Raw genomic sequence first — 23945 nt, 5'->3', positions numbered from 1 at the left:
AATCAGCGAGTACCCAACATTTCATTAATACCTCATTAATATTTAAGTAAATCTACTGCATTAATTTTCATTAATAAGTTATTTTTTAGATTTTATTAGATATCACAGACCCTTATGCTGGCCATTTTCGTCTACAAAATATATGTTCAAGTAGCACTGTAGATTGACTGTAATATCTAGTTATTTATAGTAATCAAACTATTAATTACAGGTTAAAAAGAAAAACGTTATAAAAAATAAAATAAAAATATGAGGCTAAAAAATTCAAAACCTTGTTTAAAAAAATGCTTACACCAACAAACATCAATGATTTTGTTTATTTTATTTATTTATTTTTATTTCTTAAATAAAAATCGTCGGTTTAAGTTCATTCTTTGATTAAAGTAATTGTTATTTTATGAAGTAGTCAAACGTTTATAATAATAGGTAATAATTATCTGGCTTTATCGCAAATAATATAGTTTTCTTCAATTACATTCTCCATCTAGGTGTTCTTCCCACAATGTTGTATATATGTAATATAAAGTAAATAAGATATGCATATATTTAGGACAGCTAATTATTCCAGTATTTTACTATAAGTAAAATTAGGGGGACTAAATTAAATTACAATAGAGAAATGAATAATTATTGTTTAATAATCTACTTGTTATTAACTGTGTGTTAATTGTGCTCACGAATATTTCGGTAAGACGAATTCAAGACAATAGCCTACTCCAACTTTGTCTTTTTCTACTTTAACATGCATGTACGTATATGTGATTTATCATAATTATAACAAAAAAATAATATAAATGAAGTGGCCAGCATAAGGGTCTGTGATATCTAATAAAATCTAAAAAATAACTTATTAATGAAAATTAATGCAGTAGATTTACTTAAATATTAATGAGGTATTAATGAAATGTTGGGTACTCGCTGATTTGTGTACCTTTTGGCGTTTAATCAACCCTTATACTTAACATTTTAAACTGTAAGTTTTTGTTAAGGAGATTTTTGTACCTTTTGGATAGATTTTCCTTTTTGTCTATTTTACAAAGTTACTTATCTGCTTTACAGATTTTTTTAAAATTTGGAATAAGCAATTCTATCATTATAACCTGATAAGGTGTTAACTACCACTGGAGAGATCTTTTTAAAAAATGATTGTAGTTGCGGCTCCCAAACCATCCTCAATAACAATTTTTTTGAGAAAGCGTTTTGAATAACATAGGAAGGTATTTGTACGTAAATAGCAAAATTAAACTGCGATTTCAGTACTTCCTTTTAAGAGGAGTAAGAAAAATAAACTAGGATTGCAGTACTTCTCCCTAAAAGGCAAAGAGGCAAAGATTTTTTAATCGAACAATTCATTGATTTAAATCGGTTCACTCATTGATAATTTAAACGATTGCAGTACTTCCTCTTAGTAGGAGCAAGAGAATCAGCAACGTAGAGGAGCTTTAACCACTTATTCGAGCTGAATTTTATCAAAATCGGACTAAGCGTTATAGACATATTGGTAATAATAGTTTTAGAAAGGGCCTTATTTGGGTGGGGCAAACTCCCCTCCCTATGAGGCACGGTGCCGAGACTTTTAAAGTGCAAATCTGTAAAAAATTTCGATTCGAATGACACTTCATTCATAAAAATCGGTTCACGTGTCGATAATTTGAAACGATTGCTATACTTCCCCTTAACAAGTGTAAGAGCTGATCGCCGCTTTAATGTTACGTAGGGGAGCCCTAACCTTATCATCCTAACAAATTTTATCAAAATCGGGCCAAGATTTACAGAGTAATTAGTAATAATAATTTTGGAGGGGGCCTTACATAAAGGGGGCTAACTCCTCTCCCATTCGATGTACAGCGTCGGGACCCCCAAAAGGCACATCTACATAAAATATTGAATCGAATGACACCTCATTCATGAAAATCGGTTCACGCGTTTTGGCGCTACGTTGTTTACAAAAAAGGTAACAACAAGAACAACAAGAAGAACAAGAACAAGAACATTTTTTGAAAAAGCCGTTTTTGCACATTTTCGGCAACTTTTTTCTCGAAACCTATTAGATCTGGGTGGTTGCAAAAAAATTACAGTTATAAAGGAGGGTTTGGAGTAAGATTTAAAGAAAATTTGGGAATTTTATCTTTTATAGAAAAAGAGAAAAAAATTGTCAAAGTTGGGTGTTTTTCAACGTTACGCTTTTTCGTGCAGTTTTTGATGGTCAACCCTTATACAACTGTCCTACCGGACAGTTTTAATCACATCCATTCTAAAGATCCTGGTCCGCAGTACACAAAGCGGAGGCATTCACTGAGTTAATGTTAAATTACGTAAAGTGGCCCAAATCAGAACTAAACATCTTGGGTTTCAAAGATTTAAAATCTTTTCATTAAGGGATAAACACTATAAAAGGAAAATTAGAGATAAAATTATTAGGATCCTGGGATAACCGTCACCATAGACTTCCCTGGGGCTATAAACATTTCAGTCAGGCTGTGAGATGTTAGGAGAAAGAAACATTTAATAAGCCACAAAATAAGGTACCTGGTCCAACTTATTCTCATTATGGTTCGTATTATTAAAGCAAAAAAAGTTGAAATTTGTAAAACAACTTAAAATTTATTGGTGTTTCCATTGGGATTAAAGGTGCGAACTTGATTACCACAATGGCCAAGAATTGGAATAAAAAATTACCCAAATAAATTATGGAAAGTTAATCGCTTCCTGTTGTATTAACAAGTGAACTTATTAGTCGTGCTGCCTGGGAGCCATCAGCTAGAAGGATTAGTGTCCAGAGGAAGGAGAAATAAAGAAACAGAAAGCAGAATCTCTTGACGAATTACTACAAAAACATCCATTTACACACACTCAGTAATAATAACAAAAAAAAGCAGTCACGATTACGTTCCGTTATAGCAGAGCGGGCACAACTCCATGCTACGTAATAAAGGCGCATTCTTTGTATACACTGGTTAGTCGTCACTAATTAAATGTGAACCTTGTTACAGTCATTAACAACACTGACGTGCAGATGAGCTACACATGCAAACGCTCCACAATACGAACTCTACCCTCGCCCTACCATCTCTTTTTTCTTCTCTGCCCAACAAAAGACTTCCTTATCCCACAATAATACACATAATTGTTTATTTCTTTCTTCAAATCATCCGTTATTTCAAAATGGAGAAGGAAACTACTATACATCGTATCAAAATATTGAAACTGTTTAAAAATTTCTTCTTTCCGTGTAATAAATACATTTTTCAACTATTCAATAAGGAATTGGTCCATTATTTTACTAAATTTAGTAAATCTTTATTTCAACTTTCAATCACTAGTGATAACCAATGAAAATAAAAAAAATATAAATTAAATAGATGGTTAAATTTACGGCTTGAGCTGCGAGACAACAGAAAAATGCAAGTTACGAAAGAAAGAAAATGAAACGGTGTTGCATTCATTGTGCAGTGTGAGGGGCTAGTTTGGCTCAGAGTTCGGCTCTTCCTACTTTGTCTAAGATTCACTCATCTAATTCCGAAGTCTAATTGGACAAACTGGACTAAACGGGTGCTCTATCAGCAACTGCAACAACAGACCTTATAGCAAACCATCGAAGAATCAAATCTAATCTAACTGTACACAAATAAATCTTACACTTTTATTTTAAACCTATTTTTTAATGAAAAAAAGGCAGTGAGCCGAACCCTTTTTTTAAATTAAACCTGAAAAAATGAATTCTTTCACTCAATGTCAAAAACATACAAATTAAAGTTTATTTTTAACATCTTGTAATTATCTAGACAGTTAAATCTAGAATGTTAATATTTGCATACGCCGTTATAATGGACGGTTCAATGAGCAAAAATTTGTACGAACACTAATAGAAGTATGATTTAGTTAAATAGAGTGGAAGAGTAAAGAGAGGGAGGTACTCTCTCACGATTCTCCAAAAGAAACAGGAAGAAGAATGTGAGACAGGAAATTATTAACATATAAACGTGACCAGCATTGTCATCTACATCTATCTTGAGAGACTATAACTCTACCACTATTACAAGAAATCCATAAGAAATTACATTCCTCTGAAAATATGTTTCCATAGTTTTTAGTATGGAGTAGTAATTTTTAGATCTTGGTTAGAATCCCTATAATTTCACTCTTGAGTCTACATCTTGTCCAATTAGGGATGGCCTGATCTAGAGATATTTAGTCAAAAGTAGAATTAAGCCTTCTAACACAAGGATTTAAGCGGAACTGTTTGGTTAGGAGTTATGTTAAAGATTTTAACGCTCAGCTATGAGATGCGGAAAGTATTTTATTTTTGGCAGAGGAGACCCCTTCTGCTTTAGAAGGCCAGAGCTTCTACATTCCGTATAATTCCTTGTGAATAATACTGTCAGGTTACTTCTTCAAGAAAAAGGTTCAAGAAAGGCCTATGTGATTTCTATGCGATAAATTAAGTTAAATGAAGTTAATGAAGGGCCACGCTACCCCATGCTATACAAACCTGTTCTTCACGAAATCATTTACTATCACAATAAATTATTGATGATAAACTATACCTTACAAATAAATTACTAAAACTTTAAATCTCTCAATAACTGCTAGGAAAAAGAAATAATTATATTTTGAATAGCTCCCGTTGTGATTTATTCTTAGTTTGACAACATTAGATAGGGAAAATGAAGCGGTAGACCCTAAGTTAAGCGCAGCTGACATAGATATGCGTAGGATACATACGTTGCTTTAAGTAAATCATTGAAATCAGCTATCAAATTTGTAGGAAACGGCGTGGCTGTTAATTCCAACACAGTTACCTCATCAGAGACTATAAATCCGATCTTCTCCCAAGCAGTCAGAGAGCAACCTCACAATCTTTACAGACAAAAAAAAAAGGCCTCATACAAGCTCTATATGAAGAGATGTCTTGTAAAACTATAACGACCATCAAGGAATCCAACTAGGAACCTGAGAATTGCCCGTAACAACTCGTTGTTACCTTCTAACTACAACCATTTGACGACAAGAATGAATAGCACAATTTGAAATCATTTAATGCTTTGAATAACGTAAATAAACAATGTTAGCCATATTTTCTTCTTACTTTACAACAACTTATTGTAGTAATGAGAGTGTACGTGCAATAATGCTTATATCTGGAGAGTAGTAAATAACAGTACTTTTTTAAAAATAAATACAGGATAGAGAGTACAAAAACTATTTCCGTTACTTGATTATTATCAAACATATAGTTCCCATTGTTTTCGTACACAAAATAAGATAGATCTATAAAAACGATAATCAGCAAAATCGGTGGAGTACATGAATGCTAAACAATAAATAATTATACTTATGTCTTTCAGGTGATAAGCCATTAAATAAATAGCATTACGCATAAGAAACAAATTAAATTAAAACCAAGTTTAAATATTTCCTTATTGCTTTCTGATTAGTCCCTCATATACGTACAAAACTTTTATACAATCTACATTCACAAACAAGATAGTGAAAATAAATGAAGGTAGACATAACGCAGAAAGGTCATTGGCTCTAACCTTTAACATTAACCGCGTTATTTCATGCTTGCCAGTATATTTTCAAGTACAATCTACTGGTTAATTTAATCCAGACCATTTGCTTCATTTAACTGTACACGTTGAATTGAGCTTTTTTTTTTTAACAATTTTGAATGGAAATTTAACAGCAAATGCATATCTTTGCGGGCCTCGCTTCTAACCGTTCGGCTACCGTGGCGCCTTAATGATTTTTAAGTAAGATATACAATTTTAAAATATTTACTCTGAAATACGCAAAACAATTCTTCCAACTCAATATTTCTTGAAAATTGTGATAGAAATTGTGTAAGCAACAAGTAAAACATTATCATATCAATATGAAATTCCTTTTAAATAACGGCAACTTTAATTTCAAATTTTACTATGTTCAGCAAAAGGCAACATACCAAATAAGAGGATACAGAACCTAGTCTAAAATAATAAAAAAGAGTTTGAGTCACCATTTAAATTCAATGTTTAAAATCAATAAATAAAATTAAAGAATAGGGCCACCGTATGTGCAGTTAGATTACCAAAACCCTCTAAAAAGCATTATTCATCGAGAAAAATAAAAATAAATCATAGTTGCACATCTGCATGTGAATAGCGGAACATACTACCTATTTAAAAGAAAGATATAGGATGGATGTTCCAAGATGATCTTTGGCTTCCAAGTCAATTATTCTCTAGATCTCTCTGCATCGAGTTTTTTGTCTGCAGTGAATCTCTCCTCCCCTGACAGCGGCAGATCTCCTAAATGTGTATAAGAGAATTCATTAATTAACTGTACTTTATTATCAAAAAAGTTTAAAAAAATAATTGGCACGGTAAAGCGCCAATTATTAAGTCGTATGCGAATATTTTGCTCAAAATATATGTAACAATCTGTTTAACTACAAATATTTGAATAAAAACCTAAAATCTGATCAAATCAGATTTTATTTTTCATTTTATTTTTTGATTTGAATTTTCAAATCCTAAATGAGTTTTCTTAAAAATTTCGATTACTTTTATTTTTCTTAAGGTTCGCAATGGTATCAAATTTTAGAAAATTTATCTTTATTTCTAACCGTGTCATCAGAATTGAATTCGGACTAAAACGTTCTGAGTAATAACATTTTTATTGCAAAAAAGTAATGTTTTAGAAAAAAAAAATTAAGTGACGCCACTTAAGAACAGTGGAAAATATGAAGTTGGCCACTACGTCATTGAACTCCACTTAAGATGTACTGCACACAGTAGGCCTATGGACAATACTTACTGGTTCACCCTGTATAACGTGCATAACGAAAATAGAAGAATAAAAGTTAAAAAACTAATAAAAAACATAATCATCTGTTTTATTACTGTACAATTATTGATTTGTAATTTTATTTAGGTTATATCCTTAACAGTCATAAAATTACTAACCAGGTTTAATAAATTTTAAACGCTTCAATAACTTTTATTATTATTTTTTGCACAAGATGATGAACAAATTTAAGCTAAAAAAAGGTTTTCTTGAATGGAAAAATTCCGAAGGGTTGTACAAGAAAATTAGGTTTTTTATACACATAGCTGACCAATCTCCAAGTATTTTTTTTCTATCCGCAGGCAAATTCTTTTATTTTAATAGGGCTCTCATTCATGTTGCTCCTCTTTGGGTTTTTAAACGGATGTCAAAATTGGCAAACAATTTAGATGCTCTATCTTCATAACAAATATGATGATAAAATGAAGCGCATTAGGCTAATTAGAAATATTGAGGTTTAGAGCGTTCGTAAATAATTAGAAATTCTTTAAGTAGAAGCCAGGATTTTAGATAGAAAAGGAAGTAAACATTCAGGGGTCAGTTCAAGAGAGGATATGATTTTGTTTTATTCTTAGGAGTTACTCGTTCAATCAATTGATAGACTGATATCTAGACATAGACTGATAGAGGTAATCGACAGATTCCGCGATTCATGCTCCCTTTAATCTTAGGACAGCATATTTCAAGTTTTTCATTATCAATAAAATTTTGTTCTTGTTTGTTGGGTTCCTTTTCTTAGGAAGGAAAATTTCAATGATTTTCTACTCATTTTTAATGAAAATAACAATATTGAAAAGAATTGACTCAAAAAATTAAGTTGCCTGATCTCTTCAAAAAAATAAAAATAAATAAATAAATAAATAAAAATAAAAGAAAAACATTTACAAAATGGATATAATCCAGCATAATTTGTGGAAGAATCACTTTAGATCGAAGTAATTTGAGGGTAACTACTGCAAATACTACTCTGATCAATGAAATTGAAGCCTTAGATAAGCCATTGGAATTAAGGGAGCTACAACTTGTTATCAGCAAGTCGAAGGTGGGTAAAGCTCCTGGTTTCGATGGAGTATTGCTTTCTAGTGTAGAATAGCGCAGCAACCGTAATAATTAGAAAAGAAATTAAATTATAATACTTTCATTCAACTAAAAATTAAACTCATTTATCAGAAAACTTCTATATTTCCACGCATACTCGGTGTACACTAGTTAAATCGTTTTGGTCTAATTCTGCCCGGAAACCAGATAATTTTCTCTAAAATACAAGTGTCGATAACCGCCCAAATTGCTGACCTCTCTTTCGGACTCGATAAAATTAACCCTAGTTTGAAAATCGAATACCTAAATTTTAAGGTTAAACTAATACGTATTATCTCATAACCAACGTAGCAAAAAATTTTAATAACTTTATGAAGATTTTTACTTGATAAGTAATTAAATCAAAGATTGTCAGCTGAATTAGTTTAAAGTTGATTTTAAGATTCAGGAGACTGGATTTATGTAGACCACGGCCAAACTGACCACTAAATGCCGTCGCTGTAGTTCATCCAGTTTGTAATATAGCCGGTTAAAGTCGTTTCTAGGGTAGTCTTTTACAACAAGATTGAACTTTAAAATAAAATAAAGACGATACAGAAAGAGAGAGAGAGGGTGGAAGTGGGAAAGAGATAAAACAACCAACACACGTACCACTATGAACGTGGTAGTAACCTTGCTCCATTTCTGTTCTTTCTAGTGTAGAATAGCGCAGCAACCGTAATAATCAGGTATTTAAGAATGGTGTTAACACACGGCTACATAAGGAAGAAAGAGGTCTGCACGAAATTACACTTTATAAACACGACTGTCTACAAAAATTTTGGCTGACTCATTTTCTATACGTTTTTTTTTTTACTTCTGATGAGAGTTAAAAAGAAAAGAAGAAGAATTATAACTTACTTTTTAGTTCATAAAATAACAGTAAATGAGTAGCGGTTAAATCCTTTCCTTCTGTAATGCCATGTGCATATTAACGGCGGCCTCTCTAAATCTCATTTTTATGTAGATGACATAAAAATAAAATTTTACAACCCTTGATGCATAGCTCTTAAATTGAGGAATAATAAGGTTACTACAGTTACTTTAGTTTTGCTATTAATGGCCGTCATAAAATAATAAATTGCTCAATAAAGAAGACTCAATAATTTAATTTTAGGCAGGTAATTAAAATTAATCAAATAAAAAAAATACTACAAACATAAAAAATGAAATTGAAAAAAGATGTTTTTTCTAAGTTAAAAGTTTTACCATTACTTTTACTCGTAAGTTCGAACGGCAATTTTGAGGGTTTTCACTTGGGTACTGTTAAAAATTGGTTTTTTGAATGACAATTATTTAATACAGTATTGTTAATAGGCTATCTTTCAGTAAATTTTCGCCAATAGTGTTAGTGAGAGCAATATACATCTTGTTAAAAAAATTCTGTCAGGAAATAAGGTTCTGAAAGAAAGCCCACTCGTCGACCCTCACTACTTAAGAGATAAAACTTTTAAGAACCAAAAGTAAAACTAACTAATCTGGAATGGTTCAGGGTTCCATTAGCCACAAAGCTGTTATGGATAATTTGAAGCGTATTGGAAAGTTAAAAAAAAAATAGGGAGCCTAATGCTGTAAAAGATCATGTGGGCCATTTTCTTTTATGGCCCGCAAGATTCATCCCAATTTAAAAAAAAAAAATCATTATCACTCAATTGGCTCAATGGGAACTCAAAATGGGCAAATTGACTTACAATGTAATAATGAACAAAAACACATTTTATAAACATCAGAGTCAAAAATACATGGAGACATAAGATGATAAATTTTGGGAGGTTTGGATTTCCTTCATATTTCGAATTGCTGTACTAGCTAATGTTCTATTGGAGTATATTAAAGTAATATTTACAGAATAAATTAAATTTATAATGAATGGAATTGCTATTAAATTGCAGCTCCTTAAATTTCATTTTTTCTACATTCTTTGTTAAAAGTGCCTAAAAGGTTAGGGCCCCTGGTAAAGTTTTCAATCAATGCTCTCAGAATAAAATAAAATTGTCAATTAAAATTCTAAAATTCAATGTCATAGGCTTCCATAAGTGTAGCCAATATAATAAGGTCAAGGGAAGACTTTACCTCTTCCGGAAACCTATCAAAAAGTACAACAAATAGTTGAAAACTTACTACTACCTATTTATAGAGCTACATGACGATCTTTGCTCTCCTTGGTAATTATTCCGCAAATATCTCGGTCTCGAGCCCTCCGTCTCCAGTCTGGCAATCGATCAATCCTCTCAAATCAGCGACTGGTCACCTAGATGAATTTAGGTATGTTAATAAGAATTGTGTTAAACTGCAAATAAAATAAAATAATTATTGTTTAGACATCATATACTCATAGATCAGATGTTAAAATCATGCAATATATTGAAATGCCACATTTTAATGAAAAGTTTAACTTCATTCGTCTCCCTAAGGACCCGAATAAATTAAAGTTTCCTGGAATAGGATTCAAACAAAAGTAATATACTTACGTTTATTGAGTATTCATAAAGTATCGTGTATAACAAATGTATAGAATTTATATAAATAGGATGAGTTGGAAATAAGATTTCTGTTTCAATCACCATAATCTCTAGATTTTCCGCTAACAGGTTATCAACCACTGAAGCAAATGGATCGTAAATTTCTTGTCTCTAGATCCTTCAACACTAAGGCCATGAAAACAAACAGCATTCGTCTAATTCCTTAAATTTCGAGGGCCCAGTTTTACCAGTGATGGATTCAATTTCGTAAATCCCTGTCCAAGCCGGGTCTATTACTAATATTCCGTCCATTATTGAGGCCTCTTTTATTTCTCTGAATCATTCATACTTCAGAGGCGTGATTGGCCCAGTGCTGAAGGCCTTTATATACTCTGGGACAAATCCCAACTGTTATTCGATTGCCGGATGAGGTGCTAAATGAGGTGCTTCCTCTTCGATTTTGGAGTCCTATTCACCGCCGCAGTGCTATAGCAGTACCGTTGGTCTCCAGCTCCGCTTTTTGGTTTACTTTTTCCAGTTAATACGCAAAAACGAAAATGTTCACTATCGATACTATCTCCTCTTAAAGGGAAACAAAAGGAAGTAAAAAATTCAACCAGACTGAAATTAGTGTTGTTCTTTGAAGAAAAATCGCTTAAGCCAATGTTTGAGAAAGAATTCAATAGCTGAAAAAATACATAAGTAATCTTTCCTAAGATATATCTTTAAAAGCATCAGAATTATAGAGAGAGGGGGGGGGGGTTGAAAGTGAGTATGTAAGAAAGAGAAGTAAGATGTCTAAAATTTTTTTTTTCTAAAGAACTTCCTTTATATTTACGTAGCTGATGGCGTAATAGCTTCTTCTTTTTACCATTGACAGAAGTTTTCCTGACGAACTATGCCTATCTCATATAGTGACACTTATTTTTTATATTTACGGTGTATTACGTACATAGCGGTTTTAAAAAATCAAAAATCATTCTTTTCTTACCTCATCGATTGAAAGCAATGATAGAACATCCCGTTATAATGAGTGACTAAGGTCAGTACTAATTTTAACTTATTTGGCGAGAGAGATTATTCAGGAGAATAAATGACAAAGACAGAGACGGCAGTGTTTGTAACAGTATTTACGGCATGACCAGGTATTTGACCTCCTACGAATATAACCGTCACATTCTTTCTAAGGTCAATCATATTATTTATTTCTTGACCCTGTCATCTTTCCTCTTGCATTCCATGTGAATTGTCAATAAAAGAAATTCTATGAAGCATCCCTAATCTATTAAAATAACTGAATCCTTCAAAAATGCTTTAATGAAAACTGTCATAAAAACTGAGTAACAATCCTACACATTGGTGTGAAAAAATTTTCACCTACTGCAACTGTTAGAATCCTAATCAATGATCAATTATTTACAATTAACGGGAGTCAAGTATAAGATCGGAATGTAATTGCAAGTTGGTGGTTAAGATTTGTGACTGGCATTATTATTTTCTTGGTTTTGAGAGTGTCAATGAGAGTGACTCAATTTCGAAACTCTGTCAGATTTTTTATATAAATAAAATATACAATATTACGATCATTGAAGGGAGTTAGACATCACAGCTTCCCTAGAACTAAAATAAAATCCATATTCTCTCTGAAAAAGGCTTTATATACAATATACATCATGCTAAAGTTCAAATGAAAGCATTTAGTGATTGTCTCGAAAAATCAGTCCTATTCAGTCGCACTTTAGGACTTGAAAGAATACCTTCAACTTGAATTTTGTTTAGACATCTTATACTCATAAATCAGATGTTAAAGTCATACAATATATTGAAACGCCATTTTAATGAAAAGTAAGAGAGGGAAGTAAAAGAATAATTTGGAAACTTAATTAAATGCCTAGGTACCCTTAACATTTTCAGTTGTTAGAACCACATTTTAAAGTACATATACTGTTTCAGTTCCCCAGGCACTACACTAGTATTTCTACTTGAAGAAACTTTTAAATGGTGGATGGATTTTTATTTACTCTGGATGTCGTATGTAAGCATTTTTCAGTACAAAAGATCCAATAGTAGAGAGTTATTTCTTTGCCAGACGCCAGGTCTTCGCCATTAGAACAGAATTAAATTGAACTGAATCCGAATTTCTCTCATCATGGCTGAGGATGTGATGATATCACAAAGAGCGAAGAGAATAGTTTTTGTGTTTGGTTTATTGTTCGGGATAACCGCTATCTATGGTTTACCTAAGATGCCTGGCCGAATCTAGGTACCAAAAATTAATTTGATATTAAGATATAAGTATTTAGATAAGGGTTGTAGTAATTTTAACTTGAATTCAAAAAAGGGCTTAAATATTCATTATTATTTTCATAAAAATACTAATTTCAACAAAATTAAAGTGATTTTGATTTATGTTAATGAAATTTTATTAGTTATAGAGATTAAGTTCTTTTTTATTAAAAAATAGCAAAAAAAAAAACCACTTCGACAATGCGATAAGTTGCCTAAATGCTGCTTTAAGAAGGGCAGTTGGTTTGTTTGTAAAGTATTATAGAATTAGACACAGTTAATGTGCTCACTCCATTAGACGGTGACTGAAGAAGATTTGGAGGTAATCTAGCGGTACACTGCAGTTATTAAAACAATAGAAAATGAAAGAAGCTGTGAAGAAGAAGCTACTGGGTAGTTGGTGTTTCTGAACTTATCTGTAAATTGCCGTATCCGGAATAATGGTCAATATAACGGTTCTCGTACGTCAACTTTAAGAACAAATAGAGGCTTTTGCTGCTTGCTTTTTTTCTTTAAAAAAAAATTCCTTAAAATAAGGCACAATCCGATTTGTTTCTCTATTTTGAGGACAACTTCACTTTGTGGTCACGGATTGGTTTTAGTTCCAAATGCCCTGAAAAATGGTATGAAATGCAACTAGCTTGAAGTAAATCATATGTCGATTTTTTTTATTCAAAATCTTCAGCAAGAAATAATTGTCCGTGTGTTAAGGTGGAAGGAATTATGACAGATGCCTAAAAAGATATTTTACAAGAACATGCAATTTGACGGACATTTAGAAAACCGAGGGGATACGGATACTAACTTTCTATTACCCTTACAATTCTTATAATATTGAATTTTATTGAATTTTGTCATTTGACCATGCTTGGTAGCTGAGTAAGCCTGCCACAATTACACTTCAGATAATTAAACGAAACTTCAAAATATCAGTATATGGGAAAACATTTCATCTGAACTCTAATCCCATGTTAGTAAAGCAGCCAAATTCTTTTTAATTTTAATTCATTGTTTCTAACTCTACAAAGATATACTTTTTCTTTTTTTTTTTTGAAACCTATCTTTCTCTTTAAAAGCAAAAAAATCTGTAATCCTCGAGTGAGTACAAAAGTATCTGTCCATTTAGAGGAGACTGTGCTAGTTGGAATGAAAAATGTTCCTGGCTGCTGGCCACTGGAGTTCCCACGGAACAGCGGCTTTCCTTCGTCTGCCATCACACAGTATCACTCTACTGTCACGTAGGTTCTTCATTGTTTCCACACTTCAACGGGTAATGTTCCACAGATTTTTTTAGATTTTAAACAATGCACAGTCAAAAAGGCCACTAAATTGAAATTATATTGTTAAAGGAAGCGCTTGAACAGGTTACAGCTTACAGGCTAGGACCCACCTGAAATTTCGATAGTAGTAGATATGGCACAAGTTCAAATGAAACTTTTCGCCTTCTTAGAGACTCACTGAGAATTCCTTCTCATAATTATTCTTTAAGACCTTACTCTACTCTTCTATCAGATTATCAGAAATAGTTTATATTTAGTTTACCCCAGTTAGTTCTTGTAATTTACGTTATTTAAGTTAGTGTTAATGCTAGCTATTAAACACTTGGTCAGTAATTTTATCTGTTATCCTACTTTGCCTTCCTAATCAAATTCAACTTCCCGCTCTATAAATAGTAGCTACTTAAACCTCCTTTTTTGGCTGTAGTATAACGACATCAACCTCATCTAAAGCTAACAACCAGAATCAATAAATTCGTATCAATAATTCGTTTATAGGAGTAAAATTTTTCGTGTTTACTTTGAACTCGTCAAAAATTGTCTGATACGTTCCCTCCTCACTCCAAACTAAAATAATTTTTTACACCGACCATTTTTTGGGACTATTCATGATAAATTATCCTTATCTGTGGATCTTATCTGCCTCATCGTCGTCATTCGTTTCTTTTACGTACTTGCCAAACCACAAAATGTTCTTCTAGACAATCACATAATAGGAATATATCTAATCAATAAATTTAATGGCTCCAATTAGTCTGGTAAGGCGCCATAATATGTGGTACCAGATGCGCGTATGCATGCACACAGCTTTGCCCCTTGACTATTCTAATTGCTAATTTCCGAGCGAATAGAAATGCAATATTCCAAGTAAACGTTTGTTGCATAACAATGAACGAGCTTAACTAATTTAAACTAAATTCAAGTAAAAATTCTGCTACAATTACCGTAAAGTTTTGTGTAAATTTGTTTTAAAGAATATAAAGCAAAGCTTATTAACTTCAGTCAGATAAAAGAACAACAACCTAATAAAATAGTAAATACTACTGAGATGGTTGGCCACAGCGTTAGTGAGGAAACGGAACGCAAAAAAAAAAAACGAACTAGAGATGTATGCTGCCGCTAGTAATGTACGCTGCTAACGGAGCTTTATACTACACCTTGTTCTTCACCGCAACTAACATCAAGATGTCTGTATACCAAGGCCCTCGGTATGTTACTTTTTGTCGTAAGTCAGCCACTGGCATTATCCTCATTTTTTTTTTTTTTTTTTTACCGTTTCTCTTCACCCATGATGCTCTATTATATCTTGGGACCACCAGAGGTAAAACTTTTAATAAATGTTTCTTAAGAAGAAGTGGAATGCAGATACCAGAGTTAAACCGCGTCTGTTTATTTTAATTTTAACCTTTGTTACGTTTTTATACTGAGAGAGATATTATACAGCTCTCCTTTTTTTTTTATTAGGAGAGCTCTCTCGTAATGCAACTCCTATTTAAAAAAACCTTAAGCCAAATTTTCTTAAGAATCAAAATTTTCATTTAAATTTAATTTTTTTTTTAGCCATACAAGCCACTGAATCAAGAAACAGAAATTTTCTAAAAAATCTCTCATCGCCTAGGGATTATCAAAATTCATTTTACCAGAAAAATAATTATTTACGCCACAATAAAGGATCTAAAAAATATCAGCTTGCTTTGTAGAAAACTTGATTTTTACTTTCAAATTTCTATAGGTAAACAAAAGAAATATTGTAATCGTGCCAAACTGCCAAAATCAAGTTTAAAAACCGGGAAAATATAAATTTGGAAGTTCTATGAGTCCAAAAAAGTGGTTTTTTGTAAATGTTTAGTATACCTATGAACGAAAACACTATTTTAAAAACAAAAAAATTGTGAAAAGCTTAGTTTTTGTATTTTTACCTAACAGCAAGTTAGCGACGGAAATCCTACCACCAAGTACAACTTTTACTGAGTGTTATTTCAACTTAAACTTATAATGTTAAGTTTAATTCCTACATAACAGAAAAATAACATTCTACCTGAAGGTTCCGCAAAGAAATTAAGAGTCAATAAAAGTGGAATGAGAATGAAGAATGAGCTTCACAGAGTTTTTACTTTCTTCCAAAGGAAACTGAGATTCAAAAATCTTAAATAATTTCAGTTCTTTCGTTTACATTAACAAAAAAAATATATAATATTAAAAGTAATAAACAATTGCAGAATTAATTTTACAATGAAAACTTGAAAAAAAAAAAAGACGAGAAAATGAACTTATTTCTTGCAAGCATTCAAGTGAAGAATTGTTTGAAGAGGAGTTTCTTCCCTTAGGAAAACGTAATGAGTTCCCAAGAAGTCGACTTGTCTTGGAATGTAGTTTAAATTCCACTAAAGGAAATAAGAAATTCCTAAAGGAAATTGTCTGTAAAGGTTATTTGCTGGTTGTAGGAATTATAGCTGGTTGAAAGTCATTTATCTAAAGAAGATGTTAGTATGTATTACATATCCAAAGTACACACACAACTAAACTCAACTAACAAGTGATTGATGTCTACAAAAAGCACAACTAAATTGTAAAGTGGGTATATATAGCTATATAGCATCAAAACTTTTTTGAAGTCCATCAATTTTAACTTAATAAATTGTAGGTATATATGATTTTAAAATTGTTTACCCAAGATTCTGACCCTATTTTTGTTACATTTTAGTATGTTTTAGCAGTTACTGCTTATAACCAGGGCCGGATTTTCCTATAGGCTAACTAGGCTTCAGCCTAGGGCCTCAAGATCAAGAGGGGCCGGCCTACATACAAATTGTCAGAAAAATTAAAATTTCACTATTCTAAAAATAGTGAACACTAAAACAATGCTTTAGTGATGTATCAACGTAGTGATCTATTTTATTATCTCTCATGTAATTTACAAACTTAAAAATGGGAGGTGAAAGGGCCTCATAAGTGGAATAGCCTAGGGCCTCTTTTCATCTAAATCCGGCCCTGCTTATAACTAAATTTTTTAAAAATTATATTTCTATTAATGTATCATTAGAAAAACAAAATCTACTTACAAGCTCATTTTGAAGATAGAAAGAGTTGATTTTCCAGAGACACTGTCCGGAGGCCAACAGTACGCTAAAAAAAGTCCGTACGCCAATGACAGATGGTAGACGCGCTTTAAATTAAAAATAAATAAATTTATACATAAAAATAAAACTAATGAAATTCAACATGAATATATAGGTTTCGTGACCGTAAATTGTTAAACTTAGGATTCAAGATTGGCGAGGAAATTTTCAAATAAAAAACAAATTCGTCTTCTTGCCAACGTTTCGACAAATATATTGTCCTCTTCAGGGCCTGGATATTACAAATACTTATTTGTACAAATATATTTGTCGAAACGTTGGCAAGAAGACGAGTTTGTTTTCTATTTGACTGATTCCTCGCCAATCTTGAATCCTAAGTCTAATGTAATTCATGTATACAAAAAACAATACTTTTGAGAAGTATTGTTTAAGAAAATTCAAAGGTGCAATAAAAAACAAAACACGATTTACATAAGTGGTTGAATTTGTACCAAAATTTATTGTTGCGTCTACAGGTCGCAAAAAAAATGGTACTTTGGGATTATCCCGTCGACCATTTTCGCCAAAAGCTAAATTTTGCTTTTGCCAAAATTTAGCTTTTGGCGAAAGGATTTTTGGCCGCTAAAATGATTGATAATAATGCAACATATATGGTTAGATTCAAGAATTCAATGTGCAATTATAAAAAAAAAAAATAGAGGTTCTTATTTTGTTTTGATTCTTTTTATTACACTTTTTTATTACGTATTATTACACTAACATCTTTTTATTATTATGATTTGATAAATTTAGTGTGTTTGTTTATTTTGGAAATTGCTTTCCATTATGATGGCGTCAAAGGATTTGCGCATTTTGGCGAACGTTGGCAGGTCGACGGAATAATCCCAAAGTACCCAAAAATTAAACATTTATCAAATCGTAAATTTTTAATGGAAAATTATATATAAAAAAAATAACTATTTATGTTAAGAGTACACTTAAGAAAAAATATTGTGAAATATAAGGTTCGTAGAAAAAACAATTAATCTATAAGAACACTTTGCCAAGAACAAAGAATGGAAAAGAAAAAAAAATGGTCAAAAAAAGAACAAGTAAAATAAGATGAGGAAAACAAAAAAAAGGAGAAAGATGCCGAAGAAAGTAGGTGAATGAGTTGCTCAAAATCGCTGGGAATAAAGCCGAAAAAAGATAACTGTGAAGGAAAGGATAATTGGAGAACCCCTGAAGGAAGTCAAAAAGAAGGAACTGCAGAAAAAATTGTATCTAAACAAATTAAAAATTGAAATCCAAAAAATTAAGTAAACCAAAACATACGGTGCCATATTGGAGGAAGATTAACTGCTAATTCGATTTGTTTTTTATTTTCATCGCCCTAGACTGGATTCGAAAATATAGCTGTCCTGTTCCACGATCAAAACAGGCGGCTTAAAGTGCTTACCTCCTTGAATTTCTAGAGGAAGAAACCTCCTTTTTTTTTTAGAGCTAAGGGTTCCCTCCCAGTCGTTTTGCATACTATCTCCTCTAGTCTTAAAGTGCCAGAGGTCTCGTAGAAGGCAACTTGAGATTGTAATTAATTAGACAGGATTTATCTTTACCTCTTGACAAGGAACCTGAGATGTTTTTTTCTAAGCCTATACTAATAAAAACACTTAAAAACAGATTTAAGAGACATAAGAATCGCTGATTTAGATCATAACGCAAACAATTTTGGTTTTATTATCGTAACCATAGACAAACTCTGGCTATATCATGCATATCATTAAACAGAACTTTCCAGTCACCTGTGTAGTTATGTAAACTGTGGACGGTCTCAACACTGGAAGTCCTTTGTTCGTGTCCATCTGGTTGCTCGTAGATTTTTTTGTTTGTTCTTCCTAGGAGACATCTTATTGGTAAATTATTATAAAGACAAATTTCAGGATGTCACTATTGCCTGGAACATTTTGTTTAAAAGAAACATAAATAAATGTATATTGAAGCATACTTAAACGTTTTCGCACGAAGTCAAAGAGAAATTAAACTGATTTAGTAAGCCAAACGTTATGTATAACCTGAAAAATAAATTATGTCTGTATATTAATGTGTCATGCATTCATTATGAAACTATAGAACGATAATGAAATTAATAATAGTGTCACATCAACGCATAACAGTTTCCAGTCAAATTAAAACTACTGTTACTTATTACTAAACACATTCCCCCCCCCCCCCAATAACTGGTATAAAAGATTATTTTTACTACAATAAGCATTTCTTCGTGAATTTTGAAAAACATCATCAACTATATTCTTCGGTTTATAGTTAAAACATAATCATAAAATTAATAAGCAAAATTATATTTCAGCATTCTAAGTATAATAAATATCTCTTCCCTACAAAAACTTCTCTTTCTGCAATGTAAGCAATCAATTTGTATTGGAAATTCATACATGTCCATTATAATGAAAAATTGTAGCAGTAAACCAGCATTTCCAGTTGATCGACTTCAGCAAACCGTAGCATTTAAACGAAAATTTTAAACAAAAAGCAAAAGAAAACCGAAACGGTGTGGCAAATTTGAGGTAACTTTTCATTTTTGAGGTGCTATAACAATACATGCGCTAAAAAATTTCCTTTTATGTGGGGGGGGGGGGGAGACGTGCATTACCAATAAAAAATCAATTTCTAAACATTGGGAACGGCCGCAATAAATTTTACATTCTACAAAAAATGTAAAAACTCTAGGTTTTGTAATAATATCAGTAACTCAATAATGAAGAGGAAGAGAGAATATTCTACATATTCGGCCAGCAAGGTTTGAGGTCTTTAACTTTAAAGAAGTAGGGGGATGGTTAGTTACAGTTAGCGGTGAGAAGTTATCGCCCCACCATAGGTCTGTGTGGCACGATGGCACAGTGCCTTTATGACCTCGCTCTCCAGCCTTTACGACTGCAAAATTACTGAGTTCCACTACTCGGTACTCGCAGCAACTTCATTCAGCTCTCCCAATTCCTCCACTACTTCCAGCAGTGTTAATCTATCACGGCTTGATTATCCAACTTCTAAGTCTTCTACTCTGCTGAAATGTTGATGTTGTCACATCAACGACATCTAATTTCGTAGTACCATTTACACAAATAGTACATCATGCATGCCTTCTTCTTCCCTAATCAATAAGTCAAGTCAAATTTTTCAGAAATTCTATTTCGCAAAAAAACTATTTCCAAAATAATTTACCTTAATTTCGCAAATTTCCAAAACAATTTCAAACCTACTAAAATGGAGTATGCATCCCGCATTCACATACGTATATATACTTTTTAAATGATTCTTCTTTTCTGGCCCCACTGGCTGCCGCTGCTTCTGAAAGTGATTCTGTTATCAAGTGATTTCAACCATATACAGCGGAAACTCATTTAAAAGATCCTTACAATAGATACGAATAGAAACAGAAATTAGAAGGATAATTTTTTTTTTTTTAATTATAAAAAAAAATCATAACTTAAGACCTTAAGAATTAGTAACCAATTGTAACTCATAATTACTCATAAACATTAATATAGATGGTCTGATACAAAAATTCATATTCATAACAATGGGTATGAAAGTAAACTCGAAAACCTGAACACTTACTTCTCAGGAGTTTAAAAGTAACTACTCTCTCACATTTATTACTCACATTTACAAAAAAATAAATGCTTCTTTGTTTGAGAATAGTGGGCAACGTTATAGTTAGCTACATTATCAGATTAATTGATGAGGTCATCCCCCAGAAACCACAGCCATAAGGTACGTCAGTCACAATTCTTCTAGGTCTGGCAGGTGAATCCTTCCATTTTTTAAAAATCCTAGGATTTCCGATTTCCCACCAGTCCTTTTTTGGGTTCTCCTCAGGCAATGAAGTGGCGAAAACCTCAATTCGCAATCTAAAGATTGTAGCTCTGAATACACTATTATTGGGGTATTATCAGTGATTCTCAAATAATATTATCGTTAAAAGTATAATAGTACTAATTAACTGTCACCGAAGAGGGCTTCAAAAATTCAACACTTAAGAGAAGTTTGTGTTTAAGTCCACAGATCCTTTAGAAGCAGCGGTTTTTGTATCTTAATGCCCTATATCCACACGTCTAATAAAATATAATTATAAGAATATTTTAATAATAATAAATAAACCTTTTTTCAAGGAACGTTTCACCGTTGACATAACTCATCATTGACGGAGCTTTCAAGTGAAATATGCATTTGATAAATCACAATGGAATAATGTCGTATCAAAACCATAAAACAATAAGATCAACTTGTCCTATCAAATTGTTACATATAAAATAACAACTGAATAATAGATAGAGGTTATTATTTACATTAAGTTTTACAAAATCGCCACTAAAATCGTATTGAGAATTTGCAAAAGAAAAGGTTATTTATTTACGTTTATGTTTTAAAAAATCGCCACGGGAGTGCTCTGTAAACTGGAAAAAGCGTTAAAAACCTTAAATATTGTCAAAAAATCAAGATTTGTATCAGGAGATAGAAGTGCGTAGGAACACTGTTTTGTTTACTTGAGTTTTTCTTGTTTTTATCAATTTTATTTATTCAGTTTAACACATATAAATTTTTATTAATAATATTGGTTTTTGTTATTTAATTATTTTATTATTCTTTTCATTTCAATTAGATGTAAACATTACACTAGACAATTATTTTGACCGTTGCAGATGCAGGCACGATGGTGTACCACAAGTATTTTTGCATTATTTTTGATAAAATGTGGATTAGCTTTGAAAAATAGTGTTCTTGGTGAGTAAATGCATTTATTTTAAAAAAGTAAATTGTAATCTCAAAAAAACTGAAGTGAGAAGGAGTAGAAGTAAGAAGTCTTAACTTCATAAAAGTTTTTTGATTACTGAAATCTAGCAATTTTGTTTTTTATTTAATTGAAGGTTAATAAAATATAAATAAGGTAATTTTAACTTTGTAAAATCTATGACATTCAGTTATGCATTTTTTTTTATTGTCAATGTTTCCTTATTTATTGTGGATGTGTTCAGGCGTTTAAGATACAATTATTGTCTGAACGTGTAAATTATCTAAGTTCAAGCATATGTTTGCTTTATTAGGGTTGGAATGTTTACTTCACTTTACTTGGTAAATGCTTATTAACTAATTATTTAATTGCGGAAATAAAAGTAAATAATTTTCAGGTATAACAAGTGTTTGCAATCAAGAGAAAGTAAATGTGACGATAGAATTTGAAAATGATTTCAATGGAGTGTTACACAGCCGAGGAGCAGATTGTCCTCTATCTAAAGGTTTACCAAATAAACCATATGGACGTATTATATCTTTTTCTCTAGATCCAACTGCCTGTTCCCTCAGGATATATAAGGTAATTTATTTTCAAGATAAGCTTTAAAAGTTGTGAATTTGACATATCAGCAGTACCTAGATTTTGGGCTGAATTTACTAATAGTTACAGTATCTATAGTATGTAGCAACAATATAGATTTTATCCGTCGTCAATTGTGAATTTCTAGCCTTCAAACTTGCATTCATAGTGAAAGCTAGATTAATCAGTATGATGTAGAAATTTTGACTTCAATTAAATTTTTGTTTCACACTACACTTAATCCGTCAGCAGGTGCGTAGTCAACGTGGCGGACTAAAATCATCGTTAAAAGAAAGACAGATCCAGTGATAGCTTATTCAAAAAATTAGTAGTTTATGTATCTCAGAAGTATGGGCAATAAATCAATAAAATAGAAACGATCAGTCAATTAAGAGCGACCCGCAAGAAAGTAATTAGAAAATGGTATAAGATGGTGATTATCGTTCCATTGACACTCGTTCTTACTACTTTTATTTAGAACATTTATTTTATTCTTCAATTTTTTATCCTATGATGGAGCGTTATTCATTCATTGGATTTACACAATGGAAAGTACGAGGTCCTATACTTTGTGCAAAGTGGTTACAATTAAAATAAATAAAATTGAAATTACAAAGTAAAACTGCCTGGCAGGACAGTTGTATAAGGGTTGATCGTCAAAAAGTAAATAAATAAGTTTTATGTTTTTTTTCATTACAGAATCACTCTAGTTAAGATCATAAATGAGGGAGTTCTATTTTAATTAGAATTAATTTATAAGTTCATTATAACTTAGAGTATGTAAATATTTATATATTTGTAAATATACAAATATGTAGAACAGATATGTATTCATCTATCTATGTATTGTAATTATAAATATCTATTTATTTATGCATATATAAGTAGTCTTCTTTATTCGCTAACTTCTTGACTATCATTATATGTTGAACTATATTTTCTGTAAATTTTCTAAAATTTCCTAAAAAGAAAGCCATACTGTTATAGTAGAAGAAACTAGAACTTAATAATTGCATATTAATTAATATGAACGAGCATAGCTATTTTTTGTAAATGGAAATAGTGTGTAATTCACTCTTAAACGTGCATTTTTTACTCTCTATTTTAGGAAAATGGAGTCTTATGGTACAGTGGAACATTAGTGCTGCAAATGTCTGAAACAGTCCAACAGGCGACAGATCCTCTTGTTCAAGTAAAATGTTCTATCGGAACTGATATGCTAATGATGAAAACAAAATTGAAGCGGTAAGCCGATGTATAAAAATGCTTGTAAATTAGTAATCTTATTTTTTCACTAACTTCTTGACTTCTGATATATGCTGAAGTATATTTTCTGTAAATTTTCTAAAATATTCTCAATGAAAATTCCTTAACGTTTCTTTCACAATCACAAAATGTAGAAATCTCGACCAAAGAAGAAATTATTCTTATATTATTTAATGATAATAATAATTATTATTACTATCATTCTTCAATAAGTTTAATCATAGATTGAATTTTAAATCATTATAATGCCGAAAAGTATTGCATTCAGTCATTTCAAAATTTTAGTTGTATGCAATGT

The 23945-nt window shown here is 31.6% G+C and overlaps 1 protein-coding gene across 2 annotated transcripts in view; it reads left to right on the top strand.

Annotated features, from left to right (window-relative positions):
* The window catches only part of cyr (cypher), a 34205-nt gene that overhangs the window by 2702 nt on the left and 7558 nt on the right, over window positions 1–23945 (top strand). Inside the window, exons 1-4 of one of the 2 annotated variants that reach the window (XM_074127383.1) lie at window positions 21389–21528; window positions 21711–21792; window positions 22197–22381; window positions 23490–23626. In XM_074127383.1, the coding sequence (XP_073983484.1) occupies window positions 21711–21792; window positions 22197–22381; window positions 23490–23626 (404 nt within the window). In that variant the 5' untranslated portion in view covers window positions 21389–21528. Of the gene's footprint in view, window positions 1–21388; window positions 21529–21710; window positions 21793–22196; window positions 22382–23489; window positions 23627–23945 lie in introns of those variants that run through there. The other variant, XM_074127384.1, reaches the window with a different exon arrangement.

Source organism: Rhodnius prolixus, unplaced genomic scaffold, assembly GCF_049639745.1.
Source record: "Rhodnius prolixus isolate KJV_2025 unplaced genomic scaffold, Rpr scaffold_3, whole genome shotgun sequence".
In the NCBI taxonomy this organism is placed as follows: Eukaryota; Metazoa; Arthropoda; class Insecta; order Hemiptera; family Reduviidae; genus Rhodnius; species Rhodnius prolixus.
This window is presented reverse-complemented; position numbering and strand designations above follow the sequence as displayed.